The 26,756-nt window shown below is 44.8% G+C and overlaps 1 protein-coding gene across 1 annotated transcript in view; it reads left to right on the top strand.

Moving 5' to 3' along the window:
• The window catches only part of OLFML2B (olfactomedin like 2B), a 1,036,708-nt gene that overhangs the window by 655,536 nt on the left and 354,416 nt on the right, over window positions 1-26,756 (top strand). The window contains exon 6 of the mRNA XM_040408704.1: window positions 14,835-15,353. Coding sequence (XP_040264638.1) covers window positions 14,835-15,353 — 519 coding nt within the window. The remainder of the gene's footprint in view (window positions 1-14,834; window positions 15,354-26,756) is intronic.

Genomic DNA, 26,756 nt, shown 5'->3' on the forward strand with positions numbered 1-26,756 from the left:
TGTGAGATTTTATTTTTTGACACAAGTTAGTGGAATATGAGACTTTGTAAGAAAAAAAAATATATATTTCCGCTAACTTGGGCCAAAAAAATGTCTGAATGGAGCCTTACAGGGGGGTGATCAATGACAGGGGGGTGATCAGGGAGTCTATATGGGGTGATCACCCCCTGTCATTGATCACCCCCCTGTAAGGCTGCATTCAGATGTCCGTATGTGTTTTGCGGATCCGATCCATGTATCAGTGGATCCGTAAAAATCATACGGACATCTGAATGCAGCCTTACAGGGGGGTGATCAATGACAGGGGGGTGATCAGGGAGTCTATATGGGGTGATCACCCCCTGTCATTGATCACCCCCCTGTAAGGCTGCATTCAGATGTCCGTATGTGTTTTGCGGATCCGATCCATGTATCAGTGGATCCGTAAAAATCATACGGACATCTGAATGCAGCCTTACAGGGGGGTGATCAATGACAGGGGGGTGATAAGGGAGTCTATATGGGGTGATCACCCCCTGTCATTGATCACCCCCCTGTAAGGCTGCATTCAGATGTCCGTATGTGTTTTGCGGATCCGATCCATGTATTAGTGGATCCGTAAAAATCATACGGATGTCTAAATGGAGCCTTACAGGGGGTTATCAATGACAGGGGGGTGATCAATGACAGGGGGGTGATCAGGGAGTCTATATGGGGTGATCTGGGGTGATATGGGGTGAATAAGGGGTCATTAAGTGACGGGGGGGGGTGTAGTGTAGTGTGGTGTTTGGTGCTACATATTACTGAGCTACCTGTGTCCTCTGGTGGTCGATCCAAGCAAAGGGGACCACCAGAGGACCAGGTAGCAGGTATATTAGACGCTGTTATCAAAACAGCGTCTAATATACCTGTTAGGGGTTAAAAAAAACACATCTCCAGCCTGCCAGCGAATGATCGCCGCTGGCAGGCTGGAGATCCACTCGCTTACCTTCCGTTCCTGTGAACGTGCGCGCCTGTGTGCGCGCGTTCACAGGAAATCTTGCGTCTCGCGAGAGGATGCGCCGGCGCGTCCAGGCGGAATCAATCAACCACCTCCAGGACGCGTCGCTGCGTTCGGCGGTCCGGAGGTGGTTAAGTTGTATGGGTTTTTAATACATAAAATAATGATGACAAAAAAATCCCCATCAATTCCAATACAAAGCAAGTACAGAGCTCAGAACTAAAATTATTTCAGAATGTCATAATGGTGTCACCGCCAGATCTCTGAGAAGTTCTGATAGACGTTCTTCAGTACCTCCTGCATGATGTTCTTTTGTTTTGCTTTCGCTTTGACATATCTTCTCCCTCTCCCAGCTGTCATCTATTAGCAGTGATTGCCTCCCTATATATCTCCTCCCATACTGCTTCACTTTGCGGTTTATACGACTTCCTGGATTGGTTTCACTGCTTGAAGTTGCTACTGCTGGTTCCTAAAGATAAGTCTATTTCTGTATTTGTGTCTTCCTGTTGGCTTGATTCTAGGTGACCCTGACTCCCTCCATTTTGAGTGCAGGGAGCCGGTGGTCGTGTCCCCTCACTATTATAGGGTTGGCAGGTGTCACTCAGTCTTAGAAAGTTGCATGTCCACGTACCTATCATTGAGATCTTTTCATGGGCTGAGCAGTGAGAGAGAGCTCTAGGGCATTATTAGGGCTTACCCTTTTGTTCCTTAGTTTGGGATCAAGTCAGTCGGATCTTTATTTGTTACTTATTGTTTCCTGCTACACCATCCGTGACATTATAAACCGCCAAAACCGTCTTAAGCATGGATCCGGTTTTAGCCTTGACGGACCGCAGGCGGGGTCTTTCACTGGAGGTCGCAGAGCTCCGTAAAACTGTATCTCAGTTTCAGGTGACCGGTTCTGCTTGCGTTCATGGAGTTTGTTCTGAGCCTAAGATCTCGCTTCCAGATATCTTCTCTGGGAGTAGTGAGAATTTTGTTCGTTTTAGAGAGGCTTGCAAACTCCATTTTCGCCTACTTCCCCATTCCTCTGGTGATGAGGAGCAGAGGGTGGGGATCATCATCTCACTGCTCAGGGATAATGCTCAGTCTTGGGCCTCTCCGCTGCCGGTGGGGGCACGGCCCCTCCCATCAGTGGATGAATTTTTTGTAGCCCTCGTCTCGGGCTGTTCGTATTGACAGGCGTCTTAGAGAGAGAGGAGAGATCACTCCTTCCTGTCATACTCACTCCAAGGACAGTGGGACGGTCTCATTCAGTGCACAGGGGTCTCAGTCTCTCTCAATCCCCTTTGAGCAGGAGCCCATGCAGCTGGGTTTGCTTGTCTCAACAGAGGATTCAGCTCTCAGAGGAGGGTTTGTTTCTGTTGTGGAGGTATAAATCATTTGGCAAATGTTTGTCCCTCTAGGAGATTCAGGGAGTTTCTAGAGAATAATAAAGAAACAAAAAGAAAAAAAGTCCTCTAAAAACGTTCAATCTGTTACTATTGGCAAGGTTATTGCGGAAATTGAAGGTTTTCCGTTTGCTTGTAGTTCCCGTTTTGTCCTACCTGCCAGGGTGGCGCTAGAGAGCAAGAACATTGTTTGATATTTTTGTAGATAGTGGAGCAGCTGTCAATCTCATTGATAATCAATTTGCTATAACACATGGTTTCCAGGTATGCACTTTGGGAAAGGACATACCTGTTTTTGCTATTGATTCCGCTCCACTTTCTCAAAAATCATTAAAGGGCATAGTTCACAATATCCGTTTGACTGTGGGTGATGCTCGTGTTGAGGATGTGTCATGTTTCGTCCTAGGCGGGTTACCTACTCCTCTAGTGTTGGGGCTACCCTGGCTCACTAAACATAACCCCACCATTGATTGGCAAGCGAGGCAAATAAATGGTTGGAGTGACTTTTGCAGAGAGAATTGCCTCTCGACGTCTCTTTCAGAGGTTTCAGACTGTACCATCTTTTCTTTCAGAATTTTTGGATGTGTTTTCTGAGAGTGGTGTTCAGGAGCTGCCCCCTTACCGGGAGTACGATTGCCTTATTAATCTCATCCCAGGCGTCAAACTGCCTAAATCTCGTTTATACAATCTCTCCCAACCTGAAAGGGTCGCTGTGCGTTCTTATATCTCTGAGAGCCTGAGAAAGGGACACATCCGACCCTCGAAGTCACCTGTTGCTGCTGGTTTCTTTTTTGTTAAGAAAAAAGATGTTTCTTTAAGACCTTGTCTGGATTTCAGGGAGCTGAACAGTATCACAATTCGTGACCCTTATCCGCTTCCTCTGATCCCGGACCTGTTTAACCAGATTGTTGGGGTTAAAGTTTTTTTCAAGTTGGATTTAAGAGGGGCATACAACCTGGTCAGGGTCAGAGAAGGGGACGAATGGAAGACGGCCTTCAATACCCCTGAGGGCAATTTTGAGAATTTGGTTATGCCTTTTGGTTTGATGAATGCTCCAGCCGTCTTCCAACATTTTGTGAACAGCATTTTTTATCATTTAATGGGGAAATTTGACATTTTGATTTTTTCTCCTGATTTCAAAACTCATAGGGACCACCTACATCAGGTCTTGCTCATTCTGCGGGAGAATAAATTGTACGCTAAACTGGAGAAATGTGTGTTTGCGGTTCCAGAAATTCAATTTCTGGGTTTTCTTCTCTCCGCTTCTGGTTTTCGCATGGACCCCGAGAAGGTCCACGTTGTGCTTGATTGGGAGCTTCCTGAGAATCAGAAGGCGCTGATGCGCTTTTTAGGTTTTGCTAATTATTACAGGAAGTTCATTTTGAATTATTCCTCTGCTGTTAAGCCACTGACTGATATGACTAGAAAGGGGGTAGATTTTTCCTCCTGGTCGGTAGAGGCGCGTAAGGCCTTTTCTAGTATCAAAGAGAGTTTTGCTTCCGCTCCCATCTTGGTACAACCTGATATCTCTCTGCCCTTCATTGTTGAGGTGGACGCTTCTGAGGTGGGTGTGGGTGCGGTCTTGTCTCAGGGTCCCTCTCCTGCCAAATGGCGACCGTGTGCCTTTTTCTCGAAGAAACTCTCCTCCGCAGAGAGAAATTACGATGTGGGAGATAGGGAGTTGTTGGCCATCAAGTTAGCTTTTGAGGATTGGCGCCATTGGCTAGAGGGAGCCAGACACTATTACCGTGTTTATCGATCATAAGAGTCTGGCCTACTTGGAGTCAGCCAAGCGTCTGAACCCGAGACAGGCCAGATGGTCTTTTTTCTTTTCAAGGTTTAATTTTGTTGTCACGTTCCGCCCTGGGGTTAAGAATGTGAAGGCGGATGCCCTGTCACGTTGTTTTCCGGGAGGGGGGAACTTTGAAGACCCGGGTCCCATTTTGGCTGAAGGGGTGGTTGTGTCTGCTCTTTATCCTGAATTGGAGGCAGAGGTTCAGGCAGCCCAGGCAGAGGCTCCTAATCTTTGTCCCCCTGGGAGGTTGTTTGTGCCTCTCGCTTTACGACACAAGGTTTTTAAGGAGCACCACGATACGGTCCTTGCTGGGCACCCGAGGGGTAGAGCCACAGTGGATCTCATTGCTCAGAGATTCTGGTGGCCGGCTCTTCGTAAGTCGGTTGAGGGTTTTGTGGCAGCCTGCAAGACCTGCGCTCGTGCCAAAGTCCCTCATTCACGGCCATCAGGTCCTCTCCTTCCGTTACCCATTCCTTCCTGTCCTTGGACACATCTGTCCATGGATTTCATTATGGACCGGCCTCGTTCCTCGTTTTAGCAAAATGGCGCATTTTATTCCTTTTCCTGGGTTGCCCAATGCTAAAACGCTGGCGCAGGCATTTATTGATCACATTGTCAAATTGCATGGTATTCCTTCAGACATAGTCTCTGATAGGGGCACGCAGTTTGTTTCCAGATTCTGGAAGGCTTTCTGTTCTCACTTGGGGGTTCGGTTGTCATTCTCTTCTGCTTTCCACCAGCAGTCGAATGGCCAGACAGAGCGCGTCAATCAGAATCTGGAGACATATCTGCGCTGTTTTGTGGTGGAGAATCAGGAGGATTGGTGTTCTTTTTTTGTCCCTTGCTGAGTTTGCTTTAAATAACCGTCGTCAGGAGTCCTCTGATAAGTCACCATTTTTTGGTGCATATGGGTTTCATCCGCAGTTTGGGACATTCTCTGGAGAGGGGGCTTCTGGTTTACCTGATGAGGAGAGATTCTCCTCGTCTTTGTCATCTATTTGGCAAAAGATTCAGGATAATCTAAAGAGCATGAGTGAGAGATATAAGCGTGTGGCGGATAAGACACATGTGCCTGGTCCGGACCTGAATGTTGGTGATCTGGTGTGGTTGTCTACTAAGAATATCAATTTGAAGGTTCCCTCCTGGAAGTTGGGTCCTAAGTTTATCGGGCCTTACAAAATCTTGTCCGTCATCAATCCCGTTGCCTACCGTCTTGATCTTCCTCAGACTTGGAAGATCCATAATGTTTTTCACAAGTCCCTATTAAAACCTTATGTCCAACCCACTGTACCCTCCTCTTTGCCTCCTCCTCCGATTGTGGTTGATGGTAATCTTGAATTTCAGGTCTCTAGGATTGTGGACTCTCGTATTGTACGCGGTTCTCTTCAGTACCTCGTTCATTAGGAGGGTTATGGTCCTGAGGAGAGGCTGTGGGTTCCAGTGGCGGACATTAAGGCCACTCGTCTTCTCAGGGCATTCCATAGGTCCCATCCTGAGAAGGTGGGCTCTGAGTGTCCGGAGTCCACTTGTAGAGGGAGGGGTACTGTCACCGCCAGATCTCTGAGAAGTTCTGATAGACGTTCTTCAGTACCTCCTGCATGATGTTCTTTTGTTTTGCTCTCGCTTTGACATCTCTTCTTCCTCTTCCAGCTGTCATCTATTAGCAGTGATTGCCTCCCTATATATCTCCTCCCATACTGCTTCACTTTGCGTTTTATACTACTTCCTGGATTGGTTTCACTGCTTGAAGTTGCTACTGCTGGTTCCTCAAGATAAGTCTATTTCTGTATTTGTGTCTTCCTGTTGGCTTGATTCTAGGTGACCCTGACTCCCTCCGTTTTGAGTGCAGGGAGCCGGTGTCACTCAGTCTTAGGTACGTGGACATGCAACTTTCTATCATTGAGATCTTTGCATGGGCTGAGAAGTGAGGGAGAGCTCTAGGGCATTAATAGGGCTTACCCTTTTGTTCCTTAGTTTGGGATCAAGTCAGTCGGATCTTTATTTGTTACTTATTGTTTCCTGCTACACCATCCGTGACAAATGGTTTGTTAATTCGACAATGGTTAATCAATTCGACACACGTCTCCGGATAGGGGACGTAACAGGGATTAAACTGATAGGAATAGTACTAGTTAAGACACCACTCATATAGGGTGTCACAGCACATTGCTCTGTGCAGGCACAGTGCCCCAACTTGGGAGTAAGAGGACCGACCAAGCTGTTTTTTCCATCTCCCGGTTCCTAAAATCAATTCAGTTAGGTGTATCAGAGTTTGGTCTGTCACTGTGAAGGCAGTCGAAGGTACCCGGCCTAAATTTTTTTTTCACAAAAGGCAATCCCTGATATGGGACGTAACAGGGATTAAACTGATGAGAATAGTACTACAGAAAATACCACTCATATCGGGTGTGACAGTAAATTGCACGGCGCAGACGCAGTGACCGTGGATTCAAACAAAAGGGAGGGAGCCAGCGTTTTTTTAACCATCTCCCCGTTCGAAAAATCAATTCAATTCACCTTTCGGGGACCCTTGGTGTTGTACGTGGCTGGGTGGAGGAAGAAACCTTTAATGACATCAACGGGACATGGCTAGCTTGGTATCCAACCTTGTGCAAATGGGTAGTTTGCGGTTGGGCAAATGGAATGTTTGCGGTGCATTAAAAGGGGAGTTTGGTCTGTCAATGTCTGTGAAGCGGGCGTAACCCTTACACTACCTGATCGATACAACATCATACCTGATCATATACACACACTGGATGTTTTAAACCACGTTGTTCAAAAAAATTTAGGATTGTTAGGTGATTAAGACCCAACTCTGCGTCAACTATGTAATTTTCCATGGGAGTTTTGCCATGGATACCCCTCCGGCATGCCACAGTCCAGGTGTTAGTCCCGTTGAAACAACTTTTCCATCACTACTGTGGCTAGAAAGAGTCCCTATGGGTTTTAAAATTCGCCTGCCTATTGAAGTCAATGGCGGTTCGCCCGTTGGCGAACATTTGCAAAAATTTGCGTTCGCCGTTCGCGAGCGGAAAATTTTAAGTTCGCGAAATCTCTAATGGCAATACCTAATATGTCAACTTTTTTTAATTTATTTTAGTTTTACACAATAATATCATTTTTGAAACCGAAACAATGATATTTTAGTGTATCCATAGTCTGAGAGCCATAGCTTTTTTATTTTTTGACCAATCCTTTTAGGTAGGGTCTCATTATTGCGGAATGAGGTGACTGTCTAATTGGTACTATTTTGGGGGGCATATGCCTTTTTGATCACTTGCTGTTGCAATTTTTGTGATGTAATGTGTAAAAAATAGCTTTTTGTTTACACATTTTTTTTTTTTTGTGGTTAGGTCATGTGATATTTTTATAGAGATGGTTGTTACGGATGTGGCAATACCTAATATGTATATTTTTCTTTATGTATTTCACTTTAGCACAATAATAGCAGTTTTGAAGCAAACAATAATTATACACTGCGTGCAGAATTATTAGGCAAATGAGTATTTTGACCACATCATCCTCTTTATGAATGTTGTCTTACTCCAAGCTGTATAGGCTCGAAAGCCTACTACCAATTAAGCATATTAGGTGATGTGCATCTCTGTAATGAGAAGGGGTGTGGTCTAATGACATCAACACCCTATATTAGGTGTGCATAATTATTAGGCAACTTCCTTTCCTTTGGCAAAATGGGTCAAAAGAAGGACTTGACAGGCTCAGAAAAGTCAAAAATAGTGAGATATCTTGCAGAGGGATGCAGCACTCTTAAAATTGCAAAGCTTCTGAAGCGTGATCATCGAACAATCAAGCGTTTCATTCAAAATAGTCAACAGGGTCGCAAGAAGCGTGTGGAAAAACCAAGGCGCAAAATAACTGCCCATGAACTGAGAAAAGTCAAGCGTGCAGCTGCCAAGATGCCACTTGCCACCAGTTTGGCCATATTTCAGAGCTGCAACATCACTGGAGTGCCCAAAAGCACAAGGTGTGCAATACTCAGAGACATGGCCAAGGTAAGAAAGGCTGAAAGACGACCACCACTGAACAAGACACACAAGCTGAAACGTCAAGACTGGGCCAAGAAATATCTCAAGACTGATTTTTCTAAGGTTTTATGGACTGATGAAATGAGAGTGAGTCTTGATGGGCCAGATGGATGGGCCCGTGGCTGGATTGGTAAAGGGCAGAGAGCTCCAGTCCGACTCAGACGCCAGCAAGGTGGAGGTGGAGTACTGGTTTGGGCTGGTATCATCAAAGATGAGCTTGTGGGGCCTTTTCGGGTTGAGGATGGAGTCAAGCTCAACTCCCAGTCTTACTGCCAGTTTCTGGAAGACTTCTTCTTCAAGCAGTGGTACAGGAAGAAGTCTGCATCCTTCAAGAAAAACATGATTTTCATGCAGGACAATGCTCCATCACACGCGTCCAAGTACTCCACAGCGTGGCTGGCAAGAAAGGGTATAAAAGAAGAAAATCTAATGACATGGCCTCCTTGTTCACCTGATCTGAACCCCATTGAGAACCTGTGGTCCATCATCAAATGTGAGATTTACAAGGAGGGAAAACAGTACACCTCTCTGAACAGTGTCTGGGAGGCTGTTGTTGCTGCTGCACGCAATGTTGATGGTGAACAGATCAAAACACTGACAGAATCCATGGATGGCAGGCTTTTGAGTGTCCTTGCAAAGAAAGGTGGCTATATTGGTCACTGATTTGTTTTTGTTTTGTTTTTGAATGTCAGAAATGTATATTTGTGAATGTTGAGATGTTATATTGGTTTCACTGGTAAAAATAAATAATTGAAATGGGTATATATTTGTTTTTTGTTAAGTTGCCTAGTAATTATGCACAGTAATAGTCACCTGCACACACAGATATCCCCTTAAAATAGCTAAAACTAAAAACAAACTAAAAATTACTTCCAAAAATATTCAGCTTTGATATTAATGAGTTTTTTGGATTCATTGAGAACATGGTTTTTGTTCAATAATAAAATTAATCCTCAAAAATACAACTTGCCTAATAATTCTGCACTCCCTGTATTTTAGCGTCTCCATTGTCTGAGAGTGATGTTTTTTGACCGATTCTCTTAGGTAGGGTCTCATTTTTTGCGGGATGAGGTGACAGTCTGACTGGTACTATTTTGGGGGGGAATATGCCTTTTTGATCACTTGCTGTTGCAATTTTTGTGATGTAATGTGACAAAAATAGTTTTTTTTTTACAGTTTATTAGGTCATGTGATATTTTTTTAGAGCTGGTTGTTAAGGACATGGAGATACCTAATATGTATATTTTTATTTATGTATTTCACTTTAACAAAATAATAGTAGTTTTGAAATAAAAAAATAATGATGTTTTAGTGTCTCCATGTTCTGAGAGCTATAGCTTTTTTATTTTTTGACCGATTCTCTAAGGTAGGGTCTTATTTTTTGCGGGATGAGGTGACGGTTTTATTGATACCATTTTGTGGGACTTTTTTGATCACTTGGTGTTGCACTTTTTGTGATAGAAGGTGACAAAAATGACTTTTTTTTTTTATGGTGTTTATCGGACAGGGTGGCTCATGTGATATATTTATAGAGCCGGTCATTATGGACGCGGCGATACCTAATATGTGTGGGTATCTTTTTTTTCAGTTTTTTATTATAAAATAAGGGGAAAGGGGCGTTTTTTTTATTTTTTTTACTTTATTAATTTTAATATTAAACACTTTTTTTAACTTTATTTCTGATGTTCACTTTTAGTGGTCTGATCCCCTCTGCAATACATTACAATACATCTGTTTTGTAATGCATTGCCTGTTAGTGTATGACATACACTAACAGGTTGCCTAGGAGACCCAGCCTGAGGCTGGATCTCCTCGGCACCCGTAGAAGGCAGGTCCTGATGCCATGCAAGGCATTGGGCAGCATTTGCACGGCATTGGGCTGCCTTGTCACACATCGGGTCCCTGCCACAGCAGCGCGGGGACTCGATGCGATCACTCACCCGACACAAACCCCTTCTATGTCACGGTCAGTGCAAACCGCGGCATAGAAGGGGTTAATCCACTGGCATTGGCATTTACAGTGATGCTGGTGGATACAGCAGGGGCTCGGCTACCAGGGACTGCTGGGCCCCTGCAGTGATCGCGCGCGCACTGCTCCGGTGCCCGCGCGATCACCAATGGTATACTATTAGGTCAAATTGCCGGAATGCAGTGGTTCCCATGACGTAGAAGTACGTCATGTGTCGGGAAGGGGTTAAAAAGCACTGTTAATTGAAAAATGTTTTTTTTTTAATTAAAAATAAGTGTACCAAACCTGACTAGATGTATTTTGCAGCATTAAGATCAGCTTATATTTTTGCTTGCAGACTGTAACGGTCGCGTACACACACACACAGGGGGGAGGGGAGTGACTGCTGCGCTCCACCCTTACCCCTGGCCCTGCCTACTTGCCTCGCGAGTCCTAATGACAGGGGACAACTGGACGGCAATCCCTAACTTGGAATAAGTGCAGGGATGACAGACAGACAAACAACAGGACGTGAACGGACCGAGTTAATACCAGGAAAGCTACAAAGTACAAATGGAGCAAGCAGAGAATCGTCAGGAGGAGGCCGGGGTCAAATACCAGGAGAGCAGCAAAGTACAGAAGGAGCAGGCAGAGGATCGTCAGGAATTCAGCAGGAGGTAAGTACGCCAGGAAAGACCAAATCACAGGTGAAACCTAAATTAACAGGCAACCTGTGGCCAGCAGGCTGCCTGTATTATAGTGGGGAGTGAGGGTCATGTGACGTGGCCAGCGTCACATGACCGACAGACCAACCAGTCGAGCACAGAGTGATCAGCTCGGCGCTCAAGGCAGACTAGGAGCAGGGAGCCACCCAGCTAGTAAAGCCGCCCTGGGAATGAGGTCAAACACAGATCCTCATTCCCAAAGCTAAGCAACAGTTCTGTGGGCAATGGGGGACCGAGTGCACCTTCAGAACCCTGTTACACAGACTTAGTACAGTTGCAAATAAAAAAAATTAAAATCTTTAATTTATAATAGGCACACCAAACCTGACTGGTCATATTGTGTAGCTTCATAGGTCAAGGTATACTTTTACAGGAGACACGGTCTAATTGTGCTTTTTTTGTTCCAAAAAGCTGTATGTTTCTGTTGCAGACTCTGTCCAATTGCAAATAAAAATACTGTTGTGCCTACACAGCCACACATCTCCTGCACGTCAGGTTCAATTTTGTATTGCTGCTGTTGTGGTAAATACTACTGCTTCTACTAGTACCCCTATACAGCCACACATCTACTGCCTTTTCTGTCAGGTTCCATACTGCACTGCTTCCCCTGAAAAAGGTACGACTTGTGTAGAACAAGCCATTGTTTTTTCAGTACTACTGTGTGTGTTTAAACAGGGGCAGGCACTTGTCCCAATAAGGGATTATTTTTTAACTGCTTGTTCAGAACAATCCATTTTTCTCTATACAATTGTTTTCATATAAACACAGCCAGGTATCTACCCCCAAGAAGGGATAATTTTTAGAACATTTGCATAACAAATCTTACAGTTCAGTGTGTTTTTAAGCATGCTGTTTGTTACCACCAGCAAAAATTAATTTACCCATAGCCATATATGTCACTGTCACTCTGAAATTACTAATGCTGTATCTTGTGTTAAAAAGCCTACTAAACTCCATATTGTCAATGACAACTTTTAAGGGTGATTGAAGCACTTTTGATTTGGGTTAAATTTTAAGAAATGTGTGCATATCTAAACATAGTTCAATATGAGTGTTTAACCGCCTCCGGACCGCCTAACGCAGGATCGCGTTCCGGAGGCGGCAGCCCTGCGCAGAGTCACGCATATATGCGTCATCTCGCGAGACGCAAGATTTCCTGTGAACGGGCGCACACAGGCGCGCGCGTTCACAGGATCGGAAGGTAAGCGAGTGGATCTCCAGCCTGCCAGCGGCGATCGTTCGCTTGCAGGCTGGAGATGCGATTTTTTTAACCCCTAACAGGTATATTAGACGCTGTTTTGATAACAGCGTCTAATATACCTGCTACCTGGTCCCTTTTGTTTGGATCGACCACCAGAGGACACAGGCAGCTCAGTAATATGTAGCACCAAAAACCACTACACTACACCCCCCCACTGTCACTTATTAACCCCTTATTAACCCCCGATCACCCCATATAGACTCCCTGATCACCCCCCTGTCATTGATCACCCCCCTGTCATTGATCACCCCCTCTGAATGGAGCCTTCAGGGGGGTGATCAATGACAGGGGGTGATCACCCCATATAGACTCCCTGATCACCCCCTGTCATTGATCACCCCCCTGTAAGGCTCCATTCAGACGTCCGTATGTTTTTTACGGATCCACGGATACATGGATCGGATCCGCAAAACACATACAGACGTCTGAATGGAGCCTTACAGGGGGGTGATCACCCCATATAGACTCCCTGATCACCCCTCTGTCATTGATCACCCCCCTGTCATTGATCACCCCCCTGTAAGGCTCCATTCAGATGTCCGTATGTTTTTTACGGATCCACGGATACATGGATCGGATCCGCAAAACACATACGGACATCTGAATGGAGCCTTATAAGGGGGTGATCAATGACAAGGGGGTGATCACCCCATATAGACTCCCTGATCACCCCCCTGTCATTGATCACCCCCCTGTCATTGATCACCCCCCTGTAAGGCTCCATTCAGATGTCCGTATGTTTTTTACGGATCCACAGATACATGGATCGGATCCGCAAAACACATACGGACATTTGAATGGAGCCTTATAGGGGGGTGATCAATGACAAGGGGGTGATCACCCCATATAGACTCCCTGATCACCCCCCTGTCATTGATCACCCCCCTGTCATTGATCACCCCCCTGTAAGGCTCCATTCAGACATTTTATTTGGCCCAAGTTAGCGGAATTATATATTTTTTTCTTACATAGTCTCATATTCCACTAACTTGTGTCAAAAAATAAAATCTCACATGAACTCACCATACCCCTCACGGAATCCAAATGCGTAAAAATTTTTAGACATTTATATTCCAGACTTCTTCTCACGCTTTAGGGCCCATAGAATGCCAGGGCAGTATAAATACCCCACATGTGACCCCATTTCGGAAAGAAGACACCCCAAGGTATTCCGTGAGGGGCATATTGAGTCCATGAAAGATTGAAATTTTTGTCCCAAGTTAGCGGAAAGGGAGACTTTGTGAGGAAAAAATAAATAAAATCAATTTCCGCTAACTTGTGCCAAAAAAAAATAAATTCTATGAACTCGCCATGCCCCTCATTGAATACCTTGGGGTGTCTTGTTTCCAAAATGGGGTCACATGTGGGGTATTTATACTGCCCTGGCTTTTTAGGGGCCCTAAAGCATGAGAAGAAGTCTGGGATTCAAATGTCTAAAAATGCCCTCCATTTTTTTATACAAAGTTGGCATTTGACCAAGATATTTATCTCACCCAGCATGGGTATATGTAAAATGACACCCCAAAACACATTGCCCAACTTCTCCTGAGTACGGCAATACCACATGTGTGACACTTTTTTGCAGCCTAGGTGGGCAAAGGGGCCCACATTCCAAAGAGCACCTTTAGGATTTCACCGGCCATTTTTTACAGATTTTGATTTCAAACTACTTACCACACATTAGGGCCCCTAGAATGCCAGGGCAGTATAACTACCCCACAAGTGAACCCATTTTGGAAAGAAGACACCCCAAGGTATTTCGTGATGGGCATAGTGAGTTCATGGAAGTTTTTATTTTTTGTCACAAGTTAGTGGAATATGAGACTTTGTAAGAAAAAATAAATAAAGAAAAAAATCATTATTTTCTGCTAACTTGTGACAAAAAATAAAAAGTTCTATGAACTCACTATGCCCATCAGCGAATACCTTAGGGTGTCTACTTTCCGAAATGGGGTCATTTGTGGGGTGTTTGTACTGTCTGGGCATTGTAGAACCTCAGGAATCATGACAGGTGCTCAGAAAGTCAGAGCTGCTTCAAAAAGCGGAAATTCACATTTTTGTACCATAGTTTGTAAACGCTATAACTTTTACCCACACCATTTTTTTTTACCCAAACATTTTTTTTTTATCAAAGACATGTAGAACAATAAATTTTAGAGAAAAAATTATATATGGATGTCGTTTTTTTTGCAAAATTTTACAACTGAAAGTGAAAAATGTCATTTTTTTGCAAAAAAATCGTTAAATTTCGATTAATAACAAAAAAAGTAAAAATGTCAGCAGCAATGAAATACCACCAAATGAAAGCTATATTAGTGAGAAGAAAAGGAGGTAAAATTCATTTGGGTGGTAAGTTGCATGACCGAGCAATAAACGGTGAAAGTAGTGTAGTGCAGAAGTGTAAAAAGTGGCCTGGCCATTAAGGGTGTTTAAGCTACGGGGGCTGAAGTGGTTAAATAACTTCAATCCATTTAAATGGAGGATCTACAAGAGGGCTGGGACCTGGATGAACTCATTCTCTGGATCAATGTGAAAAATTCTTAAAGTTGATTATACCATAATCTTTTTTTACAAAATTGTTTTTATAAGCATTCTTTCAATCTAAGCAAGTATTTCTTTTGGAGTCATTTTCAGTTTAGGGTTATATAAAATTATTCTACTGATTTTATTTTTTTAAATATATTTTTCTTGACAGAAGATGAGTCATACAGTGGAGATAATACCATTGACATGTTGATTGAAGATCAACTCATAAAGCATGAGCTCCAGCATGTCAGTACCACAGAGGATCTCATTCCAACAAAAGAATCATTGACCTCAAATTTTATGGAAGGACATACACAACGATCTGACTTGTCTAATAAGGATATTTTTATATCATCTGTTGCAAAGTTACTGGACACTGTCTCAACATCAACAATGCAAACTGTTTCTTTGCAACAAATAACTACAGAACAATCTACAACAGTACAAACACAGAGTGAAAACACAGAGGCTGACACAACTGTAATCACAACACAAGCTAAAGAATCATCAGTAGTCATACAAATTCCGCCAACTATATCCAACTCTGTTCACATAAGCAAAGCAACCCCAATGGGTTCAGATGCTCAAACGACAAGCTATAAACCATGGAAGACTAATAAAATGATTAAAGCCAGCACTGACAGTAACAAAGGCACAGAAGATGATTTCCAGAAAGTTATAGGTAAGGCTGAATCTTCATATGTACATTATGTGTTCTTTGAATTTCATGTAAAGTATTTTGCATTAGTAATTTTCATTACTTTTAAGTAAAGGTGTTCGACAGGCCCTAACTCTCATCTTAATTTTGATTTGTGACTCACTCCCTATCTATGAATGACACAGTGCAAGTATATACATGTTTGAACTTCAATAAGTGCAGTATGTACGGCATACATATTAGGACATCCTCAGACATCATCCACAACTCCCTCCTCCGTCAGGCAAAACTCCATCCTCCATCAGCCCAAACTCCCTCCTACCTCAGACATCAGTCAAATCTCCCTCCTCCCTCATCCAAAACTTCCTCCTCCGTCAGGTAAAACTCCATCAGTCCTCCACCCTCAGACCAAACTCCCTCCTCCGTCAGGCTAAACTCCCTCCTCAGTCAGCCCGAACTTCCTCTTACCTCATACGTCAGCAAAAACTCCCTCCTTCCTCTTCCAAAACTCCCTCCATCCTCAGACGTCAGTCCAAAAATACCTTCTCCATCAGCCCTCAGCCCAAACTCCATCAGCCGTCAGGTGTCAGCTCTCAGCCGTCAGGGGTCAGACATCAGGTGTCAGCCCTCAGCCTAAACTCCATCAGCCGTCAGGGGTCAGACATCAGGTGTCAGCCCTCAGCCTAAACTCCATCAGCCGTCAGGGGTCAGACATCAGGTGTCAGCCCTCAGCCTAAACTCCATCAGCCGTCAGGGGTCAGACATCAGGTGTCAGACCTCAGCCTAAACTCCACCAGCCGTCAGGGGTCAGACATCAGGTGTCAGCCCTCAGCCTAAACTCCATCAGCCATAGTAATATAATTTAAAATATGTTTACAGCAAGCGCTGGCACCACAGACCATTGTCTTCACAATATACACTCACCTAAAGAATTATTAGGAACACCATACTAATACGGTGTTGGACCCCCTTTTGCCTTCAGAACTGCCTTAATTCTACGTGGCATTGATTCAACAGGGTGCTGATAGCATTCTTTAGAAATGTTGGCCCATATTGATAGGATAGCATCTTGCAGTTGATGGAGATTTGAGGGATGCACATCCAGGGCACGAAGCTCCTGTTCCACCACATTCCAAAGATGCTCTATTGGGTTAAGATCTGGTGACTGTGGGGGCCATTTTAGTACAGTGAACTCATTGTCATGTTCAAGAAACCATTTTTCCAGTCTTCAACATTCCAATTTTGGTGAGCTCGTGCAAATTGTAGCCTCTTTTTCCTATTTGTAGTGGAGATGAGTGGTACCCGGTGGGGTCTTCTGCTGTTGTAGCCCATCCGCCTCAAGGTTGTGCGTGTTGTGGCTTCACAAATGCTTTGCTGCATACCTCGGTTGTAACGAGTGGTTATTTCAGTCAACGTTGCTCTTCTATCAGCTTGAATCAGTCGGCCCATTCTCCTCTGACCTCTAGCATCAACAAGGCATTTTCGCCCACAGGACTGCCGCATACTGGATGTTTTTCCCCTTTCACACCATTCTTTGTAAACCCTAGAAATAGTTGTGCGTGAAAATCCCAGTAACTGAGCAGATTGTGAAATACTCAGACCGGCCCGTCTGGCACCAACAACCATGCCACGCTCAAAATTGCTTAAATCGCCTTTCTTTCCCATTCTGACATTCAGTTTGGAGTTCAGGAGATTGTCTTGACCAGGACCACAACCCTACATGCATTGAAGCAACTGCCATGTGATTGGTTGACTAGATAATCGCATTAATGAGAAATAGAACAGGTGTTCCTAATAATTCTTTAGGTGAGTGTATATATATATACAGTACAGACTAAAAGTTTGGACACACCTTCTCATTCAAAGAGTTTTCTTTATTTTCATTACTATGAAAATTGTAGATTCACACTGAAGGCATCAAAACTATGAATTAACACATGTGGAATTATATACATAACAAACAGGTGTGAAACAACTGAAAATATGTCATATTCTAGGTTCTTCAAAGTAGCCACCTTTTGCTTTGATTACTGCTTTGCACACTCTTGGCATTCTCTTGATGAGCTTCAAGAGGTAGTCCCCTGAAATGGTTTTCACTTCACAGGTGTGCCCTGTCAGGTTTAATAAGTGGGATTTCTTGCCTTATAAATGGGGTTGGGACCATCAGTTGCGTTGAGGAGAAGTCAGGTGGATACACAGCTGATAGTCCTACTGAATAGACTGTTAGAATTTGTATTATGGCAAGCAAAAAGCAGTTAAGCAAAGAAAAACGAGTGGCCATCATTACTTTAAGAAATGAAGGTCAGTCAGTCAGCCGAAAAATTGGGAAAACGTTGAAAGTAAGGGCTATTTGACCATGAAGGAGAGTGATGGGGTGCTGCACCAGATGACCTGGCCTCCACAGTCACCGGACCTGAACCCAATCGAGATGGTTTGGGGTGAGCTGGACCGCAGAGTGAAGGCAAAAGGGCCAACAAGTGCTAAGCATCTCTGGGAACTCCTTCAAGACTGTTGGAAGACCATTTCAGGGGACTACCTCTTGAAGCTCATCAAGAGAATGCCAAGAGTGTGCAAAGCAGTAATCAAAGCAAAAGGTGGCTACTTTGAAGAACCTAGAATATGACATATTTTCAGTTGTTTCACACTTGTTTGTTATGTATATAATTCCACATGTGTTAATTCATAGTTTTGATGCCTTCATAGTCATGAAAATAAAGAAAACTCTTTGAATGAGAAGGTGTGTCCAAACTTTTGGTCTGTACTGTATATATATATATATATATATATTATGGACACTAATACAGGCACCAGTACTGGATACAAGTTTCCTTGGTGTATAATGGAGGCACGCCGTGTTTAGCTGCTGACATATACAAGAGCTTCTCTCTAGCACACATTCCATTAGCAGCCTCTTGAGACTGGTTCACCTACAAGTGAATGAGATTCCTTTGTTATCAGCAGATGGCTTCATAGTTCAGGGGTTAGAGTGCTGGTCTTGTAAACCAGGTGTCATGAGTTCAACTCTCCCTGGTACCTTTGCAATTATTATTTTTTTGTCTGTTAATATTTGTACTATTACTTATTCTATTTAGTAAGCAAAGAACATTTTAGCACAATTTATCATATGAAATATGCTTTCCGTTATCATGCAAATATGACAACTTTTTTTTTTGTCTGTTAATATTTGTACTATTGCTTGCTTGTACGTGAAACCCCAGTTGCATTGATTTGTGCCCCCAGAACAATAAAAGAACCAAATCATGACATATCCCATCATAAATCTACCCCATCATCTCATTTATCATTCATCTCTTTATCTATCCTGAATTATGTGTAAGCAGACCTGTCATATGATAATGGAAAGCATATTTCAGATGATAAATTGCGCTAAAATGTTCTTTGTTTACTAAATGGAATAAGCAACAGTACAAATATTAAGAGACAAAAAAAAATGTAAAGGTACCAGGGAGATTTGAACTCATGACACCTAGTTTACAAGACCAGCACTCTAATCCCTGAACTACGGAGCCATCGCTTGACAAGTAAGGAATCTCATTCACTTGTAGGTGAACCAGTCTCTAGAGGCTGCTGATGTAAAGTGTGCTAGAGAGAAGCCCTTGTATATGTCAGCAGCTGAACACGGCGTGCCTCCATTATACGCCAAGGAAACTTGTATCCAGTACTGGTGCCTGTATTAGTGTCCATAATATATATATATATATATATATTATGTGTGAAGACAATGGTCTGTGGTGTCAGCGCTTGCTGTAAACATATTTTACATTCTACTACTATGGCTGATGGAGTTTAGGCTGAGGGCTGACACCTGATGGCTGATGGAGTTTAGGCTGAGGGCTGACACCTGATGTCTGACCCCTGACGGCTGATGGAGTTTTGGCTGAGGGATGACAACTGATGTCTGACCCCTGATGGCTGAGTGCTGACACCTGACGGTTGATGGAGTTTGGGCTGAGGGCTGATGGAGGAGGTATTTTTTGACTGACGTCTGAGGAACGAGGGAGTTTTGGATGAGGGAGGAGGCAGTTTTGGCTGACGTATGAGGTAGGAGGGCTGACGGAGGAGGGAGTTTGGTCTGAAGGAGGAGGACTGATGGAGTTTTGCCTGACGGAGGAGAAAGTTTTGGATGAGGGAGGAGGGAGATTTGGCTGACGTATGAGGTAGGAGGGAGTTTGGGCTGATGGAGGATGGAGTTTTGCCTGACGGAGGAGGGAGTTGTGGATGATGTCTAAGGATGTCCTAATATGTATGCCGTAAGTATGATGATTTAGATTTATTTATCCTGCTTCCGCTGTAACTTTTAGAAGCTTTAGGGTTAAGGTTACATGGGACAATTTTGAAACTATTCCATAGAAGAATTTCCAATGCATATTTTTGGATCATTGCAACATAAATTGACATGCTGTGGATTTAAAATACACATTCCAGGTCAATTTCCATTGCAGAATTTTTACATAGTGTGTGGATAAGAACTGCTACAGAATGCTCCCTAGGCAATTCTGATGTAGAAAATGAACAGTGTTTACGCTACATGTGGGCATACCCTTATACAAGACAAGTAACATCATTTGTAAGGCTGAAAAATACATCCATCCATCCGATTCAGCCTATTATCTTGCAAAGTTGATCCATGGGAAGGCAAGAAACCCCAAGTGGTAGATACCAATTTCCTCAAAGTGACCTAGATAAATGCTTCTATATATTAGACCACCTGTAGATAGCAGCAAACCAAGATATGTAATTCAATACCAATAAGATGGAAGCCTTTATTATTCCACTGCCAGAATGCCAACCAATACCATCCAGTTTGCACCAGCTTGCTGTACTTCTTTCAAATCATCCTTCAAAGTCTCCATGTCCTAGATAGGTTAGTAAGATGCAGAGAGAGGAGGAGCTGGATGTTCATGATGACATATTCTCATCTAAATTAGATGAAATGAAAGGCAGCTGCGGGCTAATTGGCCCCATGGTTTTTCACCATAGCATGGTCGCAACCTGCCCGCAGCACAGCCCCTCCGTGTGGCCATACCATAAAGCAGTGTGGCCCAGGTATTCCTGATTTATAGGGATTTGTAACTAATTAATTTGGAACTAATAGAATTTCTTGGCCAATCTCAGCAAAGTTACTAAATTATATTTTTAAAACTTCACTCATCTCTAATTCTGTTTGATTGACTGTTTCGATATTTCATCACATACTGATTAATAGAAGCAGTTCAACTGTCACAATATTAGTGGAATACTGCTGGAATCCAATGGCAGGGACAAGGCCTGTACACAGGAAACACTGGAGTCTTGAATAGGAGGTTGCAGGACTGAAGGATGTAGCAGAGCCAAGCAGGAGGAGCCGTAACCGGTAGCAACAGTGCAGGACCGAAGAATGCAGCAGAGACTAGGTCAGACGAGCAATGGGTCAGGGCAGGCGGCACAGGAACGTAGTCAAGCAATCAGGGTCGGCAACAGGAGGTAGCAGGATGTCACAAAGTAGCAGGGTAAACCGCAAGTAGGAGGAACAAACCAGAGAGCTAGTTCCAAGCAAGAGGACTGCACGAGCAGAAGCTAAACACAATACTCAAGCAATTAGTAACAGGCTTGAGAGGTTTAAATGTGAAACAGGAAGTAAGATGGCACCCAGCTGAGACACGATCCACCATCTTAACTGAGGGAGAACTTGATGGGAAAGACAATCTGAAGTAAACAGACATAGCAGGATGATTCCTGACATCAACATTTCATAATTCCTTTGAGAAATGAAAGGTGAAATCTGATTGGTTGGTATGGCCAACAAAGCCAGTTTTCCTTTACACCAGTTTTGATATCTTTCCCCCATTGTGTTCAGTGTCGGACTGGGGTGCCTAGGGCCCACCCTAGAGCTGGAGATATAACTTGTTAATTTTTCAGTCTCGCACACATGAATGTATGCATTTTAGCACACAATACAGTAACAGTATGCTAAACAGAACAGTATTGTGCACTGCACTATATCAAATAGTTTCTCTTTAAAGGGAGTCTGTCATCAGTTTCACCTTTTTAACCCTTCCCATAGCTTTCTAGCAGCATTACAGTTGATAAAAACGTTACCTTTATAAGCAATCGTGGACTTATAAAACTGGCAAAAATCATCTTAGTAGGATGTGCAAATGAGGGCTCGCAAGTGCCCAGGGGCCGCGTCAACCTCGTAGTTGCCCAGGCAGCTCTGCCTTATCGTCGCTTCCCCCCGCCCAGTCTTTCCCTCTGCCAGCCCATCTTCTTACTTCTTCTTTCGCCGAGATCCTGCGCACTGAGTCCGTTAGCCGGCGCATGCGCATTAATTACTGTGATGCCATACCAGGAATGGAATGCGCCGGCCGATGGGATCTCGGCGAAAGAAGAAGTAAGAAGATGGGCGGGCAGAGGGAAAGGATGGGCGGGGGGAAGCGACGGTAAGGCAGAGCTGCCTGGGCACCTACGAGGTTGACGCCGCCCCTTTGCACTTGCGAGCCCTCATTTGCATATCCTACTAAGATGATTTTTGCCAGTTTTATAAGTCCACGATTGCTTATAAAGGTAACGTTTTTATCAACTGTAATGCTGCTCAAAAGCTATGGGAAGGGTTAAAAAGGTGAAACTGTGATGACAGACTCCCTTTAATCAACTCATTTAGTTGATAACTGTATCTGTTATTTACAGTAGTTTGGACAGCAGTCACACGTGGACATTCCATGTCTTAGATGAACCACCCAGTCCCCCAGCCTAAACAATATCCAAAGTGAAGGAAATGTTTCCTGCATATTCAAAAGGATAAGTTTATTGAAGTGCTGGCAGTAGTGCCCGGCCTCCTCACAGCTCACCAAGCTCAGCGCCGTACATTGTATAGCGGCTGTGCTTGGCATTATGTTCAGCCCCTTTCACCTCTATGGGGCTGAGCTGCTCCTAGGCCACTTGATCAATGAACGTGACGTCACATGGCCCACAAAAATCACAGAGAAGGGCACAGGGCTCACAGGAGCCCCGGTGCCTTCTCAAACAGCTGATCGGCAGTGGTCCCAGGTAGGGATCGACCGATTATCGGATTTACCGATATTATCGGCCGATATTCAGGATTTTCAAAGTTATCGGTATCAGCATCTAACCTTGCTGATATGCCGATAACGAATCGCGAACATGGATCGCACTGCTATCAACGCGATCAATGTTCCCTCAGCAGCACACCAGTGAGAGGCAAGAGGGGAGGAGGAGGGGAGGGGCTGTGGCCATTGCTCCACCAATGATGTTAACTCAGTTATTAATTCAAATATAGGAGGCGGGTGAATCATATAGCTGCACCTGAGGGGATAACTGTTGCGGATCGCAGCTACCCCTCATAGAGGTCAGGTGTCGCTATATTTGAATTAATGGGCAAGTTATCTTCATTGGTGGCAGTGGCAGCTTCTGATCAGAGCCCAAGCAGTGTAATTGCGGGGCTCTGATCGGTTACCATGGCAGCCAGGACGCTACTGACGCCCTGGCTGCCATAGTCAGCTCCCTGCTGCCATGTGTACTATGCACAGGGCAGCAGGGAGAGTGTGACGTCCTATTCACCCTGATAGAGCTCTATTAGGGTGAATAGGACAAGGGATCCAGGTTCTAGCCCCTAAGGGGGAAATAGTTATTAAATAAAAAAAAAAAAAAAAATATTAAGTATAAATATTTAATCTTAGATATATAATGGCATCTCTTTGTTTAACAACAGATTTGTGTAGGAATTTTTAAAAAAAATTTCAAAAATGAAAATGCACAAAATATTGGTATAAATTATCGGCTATCGGCCTGAAAGTTCACAGGTTATCAGCTCTAAAAAAATCAATATCGGTCGATCCCTAGTCCCGGGTATCAGACCCTCACCAATCAGATACTGATGACCTATCCACAGTCATATGTGACTGGTATCAGCCGCTCCTCTTATAACGCTCCAGCACTGATATAACCTCCAGAGACATTACATCACATGTGACTGATATCAGCCGCTCCTCTTATAACGCTCCAGCACTGATATAACCTCCAGAGACATTACATCACATGTGACTGATATCAGCCGCTCCTCTTATAACACTCTAGTACTGATATACCGTATTTTTCGCCCTATAAGATGCACTGGCCCATAAGACGCACCTAGGTTTTTGGGGAGAAAATAAGAAAAAAAATATTTTTAACCAAAAGGTGTGCTTTTGGTGGGTTTGGAACTAATGGTGGTCTGTGGATGGCACTATTACTGGGGATCTGTGAAGGACACTGTTATGGGGGGGGATCTGGGGATGACACTGTTATGGGGGGGGATCTGGGGATGGCGCACTGTTATGGGGGATCTGTGGATGACGCACTGTTAGGCCTCATGCACACGACCGTTGTTTTATTCTGTGTCCGTTGTTCCGTTTTCGTGATTTTCTGCGGACCCATTGACTTTCAATGGGTTTGTTGAAAACTCGGCTAATGCACCGTTTGTCATCCGCGTCCGTGATCCCTGGTTCCAGTCCATCAAAAAAATATAACCTGTCCTATTTTTTCCACGGATCCATTCAAGTCAATGGGACCGTGAAAAAATGCGGAGGCACACAAGATTGTCATCCGCGTCCGCGTCTGAGTGACCGCACCCAGTCCCTCCCCGCTCTCGTATACATCGCAGCCTGTAAAAATGTCAGCATTCACCCCATAAGACGCAGGGTCATTTTCCCATTTTTTGGGGGGAAAAAGTGCGTTTTATAGGGCGAAAAATACGGCAACCTCCAGAGACATTACATCATATGTGACTGATATCAGCCGCTCCTCTTATAACGCTCCAACGCTGATATAACCTCCAGAGACATTACATCCTATGTGACTGATATCAGCCGCTCCTCTTATATCGCTCCAGTACTGATATAACCTCCAGAGCAGGAGCGTACATACAGGGGTCGCGGCTGGGCCCGGCACTCCAGGGGGCCCGGCCGCCTGTGGACCCCTGGCCCCGCCCTGCAGTAGTGCTGTGCCTGCCTGTATGAGGGCTGCTTCACACGAGCGAGTCGATTGCGGGAATCACGCTCCGTGTGTGAGTGTGAACCTCCGCTCTGGACATAGTGACATAAAGCGGTCAGTATGATTCTGTGGAAAAAAGGCCATGCAGAGGCACATAGTATTATAAATCATGATAATGCCGTGCGCTCCTGCAAGTCCAGAGCGGAGGATCACACTCACACACGGAGCGCGATTCCCGCAATGGACTCGCTCGTGTGAAACAGCCTTAATCCGGGCGGCCGACCCGGGGCCCGCCACCCAGTGTTGCGTTTCTGCGCTGTAGTGCCAGGCCAGGCCAGCCCTACCCTCCTTGAGTGAGAGTCTCCCCCCCCGATTCTCCTCCCCGTGCGGGTGCGGCGTGCCTAGTCATTTCCTGTTGGGCGGCCGCACCGGACACAACGTTTCCCTAGGCTGCGCAGGCGCACAACAACGCCGAGACGCAGCAGGAAGAAGGCACCGGAGAGCGTGAAGAAGCTGGTGCCGGTTCGGAAGTGAAGATAAGATTTGTAAAAAAAAAAAGGTCTTCATAATTGCTCACCACATTTATGGTCAGTGAGTTCAGATTAGACTCAGAGTAGGGTCTGATGGGGGCTGGCTTTATAACTAGCTCTGCTATATTTCTGTAGCCTGCAACCTCTGACTGCCCAGTTGGGCTGAAACTACTACACCCAGCATGTTCTGGCAGTAATAGTAAATGGATATTGGTGCAATTCTGAGCTACTAGTCTATATAATACATAATATTATATTGTATTATATAGACTAGTAGCTCAGAATTGCACCAATATCCATTTACTATTACTGCCAGAACATGCTGGGTGTAGTAGTTTCAGCCCAACTGGGCAGTCAGAGGTTGCAGGCTACAGAAATATAGCAGAGTTAGGCTACTTTCACACCTGCGTTTCTGGGTCCACTTGTGAGATCCGTTCAGGGCTCTCACAAGCGGTCCAAGACGGATCAGTTTAGCCCCAATGCATTCTGAATGGATAAGGATCCGCTCAGAATGCATCAGTTTGCCTCCGTTCAGCCTCCATTCCGCTCTGGAGGCGGACACCAAAACGCTGCTTGCAGCCAAATGGATCTGTTCTGAACGGATACAAGCATTTGCATTATAGGTGTGGATCCGTCTGTGCAGATTCGTTTTGGTGTCCGCCTGACAATGCAGAGCCAAACGGATCCGTCCTGACTTACAATGTAAGTCAATGAGGACGGATCCGTTTTCACTGACACAATATGGTGCAATTGAAAACGGATCCGCCTCCCATTGACTTTCAGTGTAAGTCAAAATGGATCCGTTTGCATTATCTTATTTTTTTTTTTCGTGGTAATGCAAACAGATCCGTTCTGAACGGATACAAGCGTTTGCATTATCGGTGCGGATCCGTCTGTGCAGATACCAGACGGATCCGCACCTAACGCAGGTGTGAAAGTAGCCTAAGGCTGCATTCACACGTCTGTGGTGTGTTGCAGACCCGCAAATTGCGGGTCCGCAACACACCAGCCCGGCGCCCCCATAGAAATGCCTATTCTTGTCCGCAAGCTGCGGACAAGAATAGGACATGCTCTATCTTCTTGCGGAGCTGCGGACCCAAAATCAGGGCCGCACTCCGCAATTGCGGCTGCAGACAGCACACTGTGTGATGTCCGCATCCATTCCGTCCCCTTAGAGAATGAATGGGTCCGCACCCATTCCGCAAAATTGCGGAAAGGATGCGGACGTGTGAATGGAGCCTAACTCTGCTGCTGGTGGAGGGAGGTTGGGGGGGGGGGGGCGGCGACGGGAAGGGGGGCCCCATGGATTGTGTGTACGCCACTGCTCCAGAGACATTACATATTATGTGGGGGTGAGGGGCTGGGAAAGTGTGAAATGCCACTGATGAGAGGGAAGAGGGGGACACTGGGAGACATAACTTCTTGCCCTGTATAAAGTATAGGTGAGATAGTTGGTGGGCAAAGGTCTGTGAGGGGCTGGAACAGGGACACAAGATGTGCAGGGGCAGCAGCTTCAGGACTCTCCTAACTTCCCAGTTCCCTCCCACAGTAACTTACCCCAGTTCTGCTGTGTGGAGTAGTGGGACCAGAGAAGAGGACAGAACTTTATACTGGAGGGAGCCACAGTGACTCAGAGAGAGCAGCGTCTCCATATCTCCTGCTGCTGCCTCTGCTCCTCTGGCTCCGCCCCCTCCTCACACATGATGGAATATCACACTGCAGAGAGGAGGGGGGGAGCTGTCTGCTCATGTCGGGTCGGTGAAGTTTACTTTGGAGAAAGGAACAAGCGCTGCAAGGTATTGTGCTGTCCCTTTCACCAAAGTAAAATGATATGTGTGCCAGTGCTGCAGTCCAGCCCCTGATAACAGCCAGGCGCCTGAAACTGAAAGTATAGCAACTGCCCTGCCCC

Source organism: Bufo bufo, chromosome 9, assembly GCF_905171765.1.
Source record: "Bufo bufo chromosome 9, aBufBuf1.1, whole genome shotgun sequence".
Lineage (NCBI taxonomy): Eukaryota > Metazoa > Chordata > Amphibia > Anura > Bufonidae > Bufo > Bufo bufo.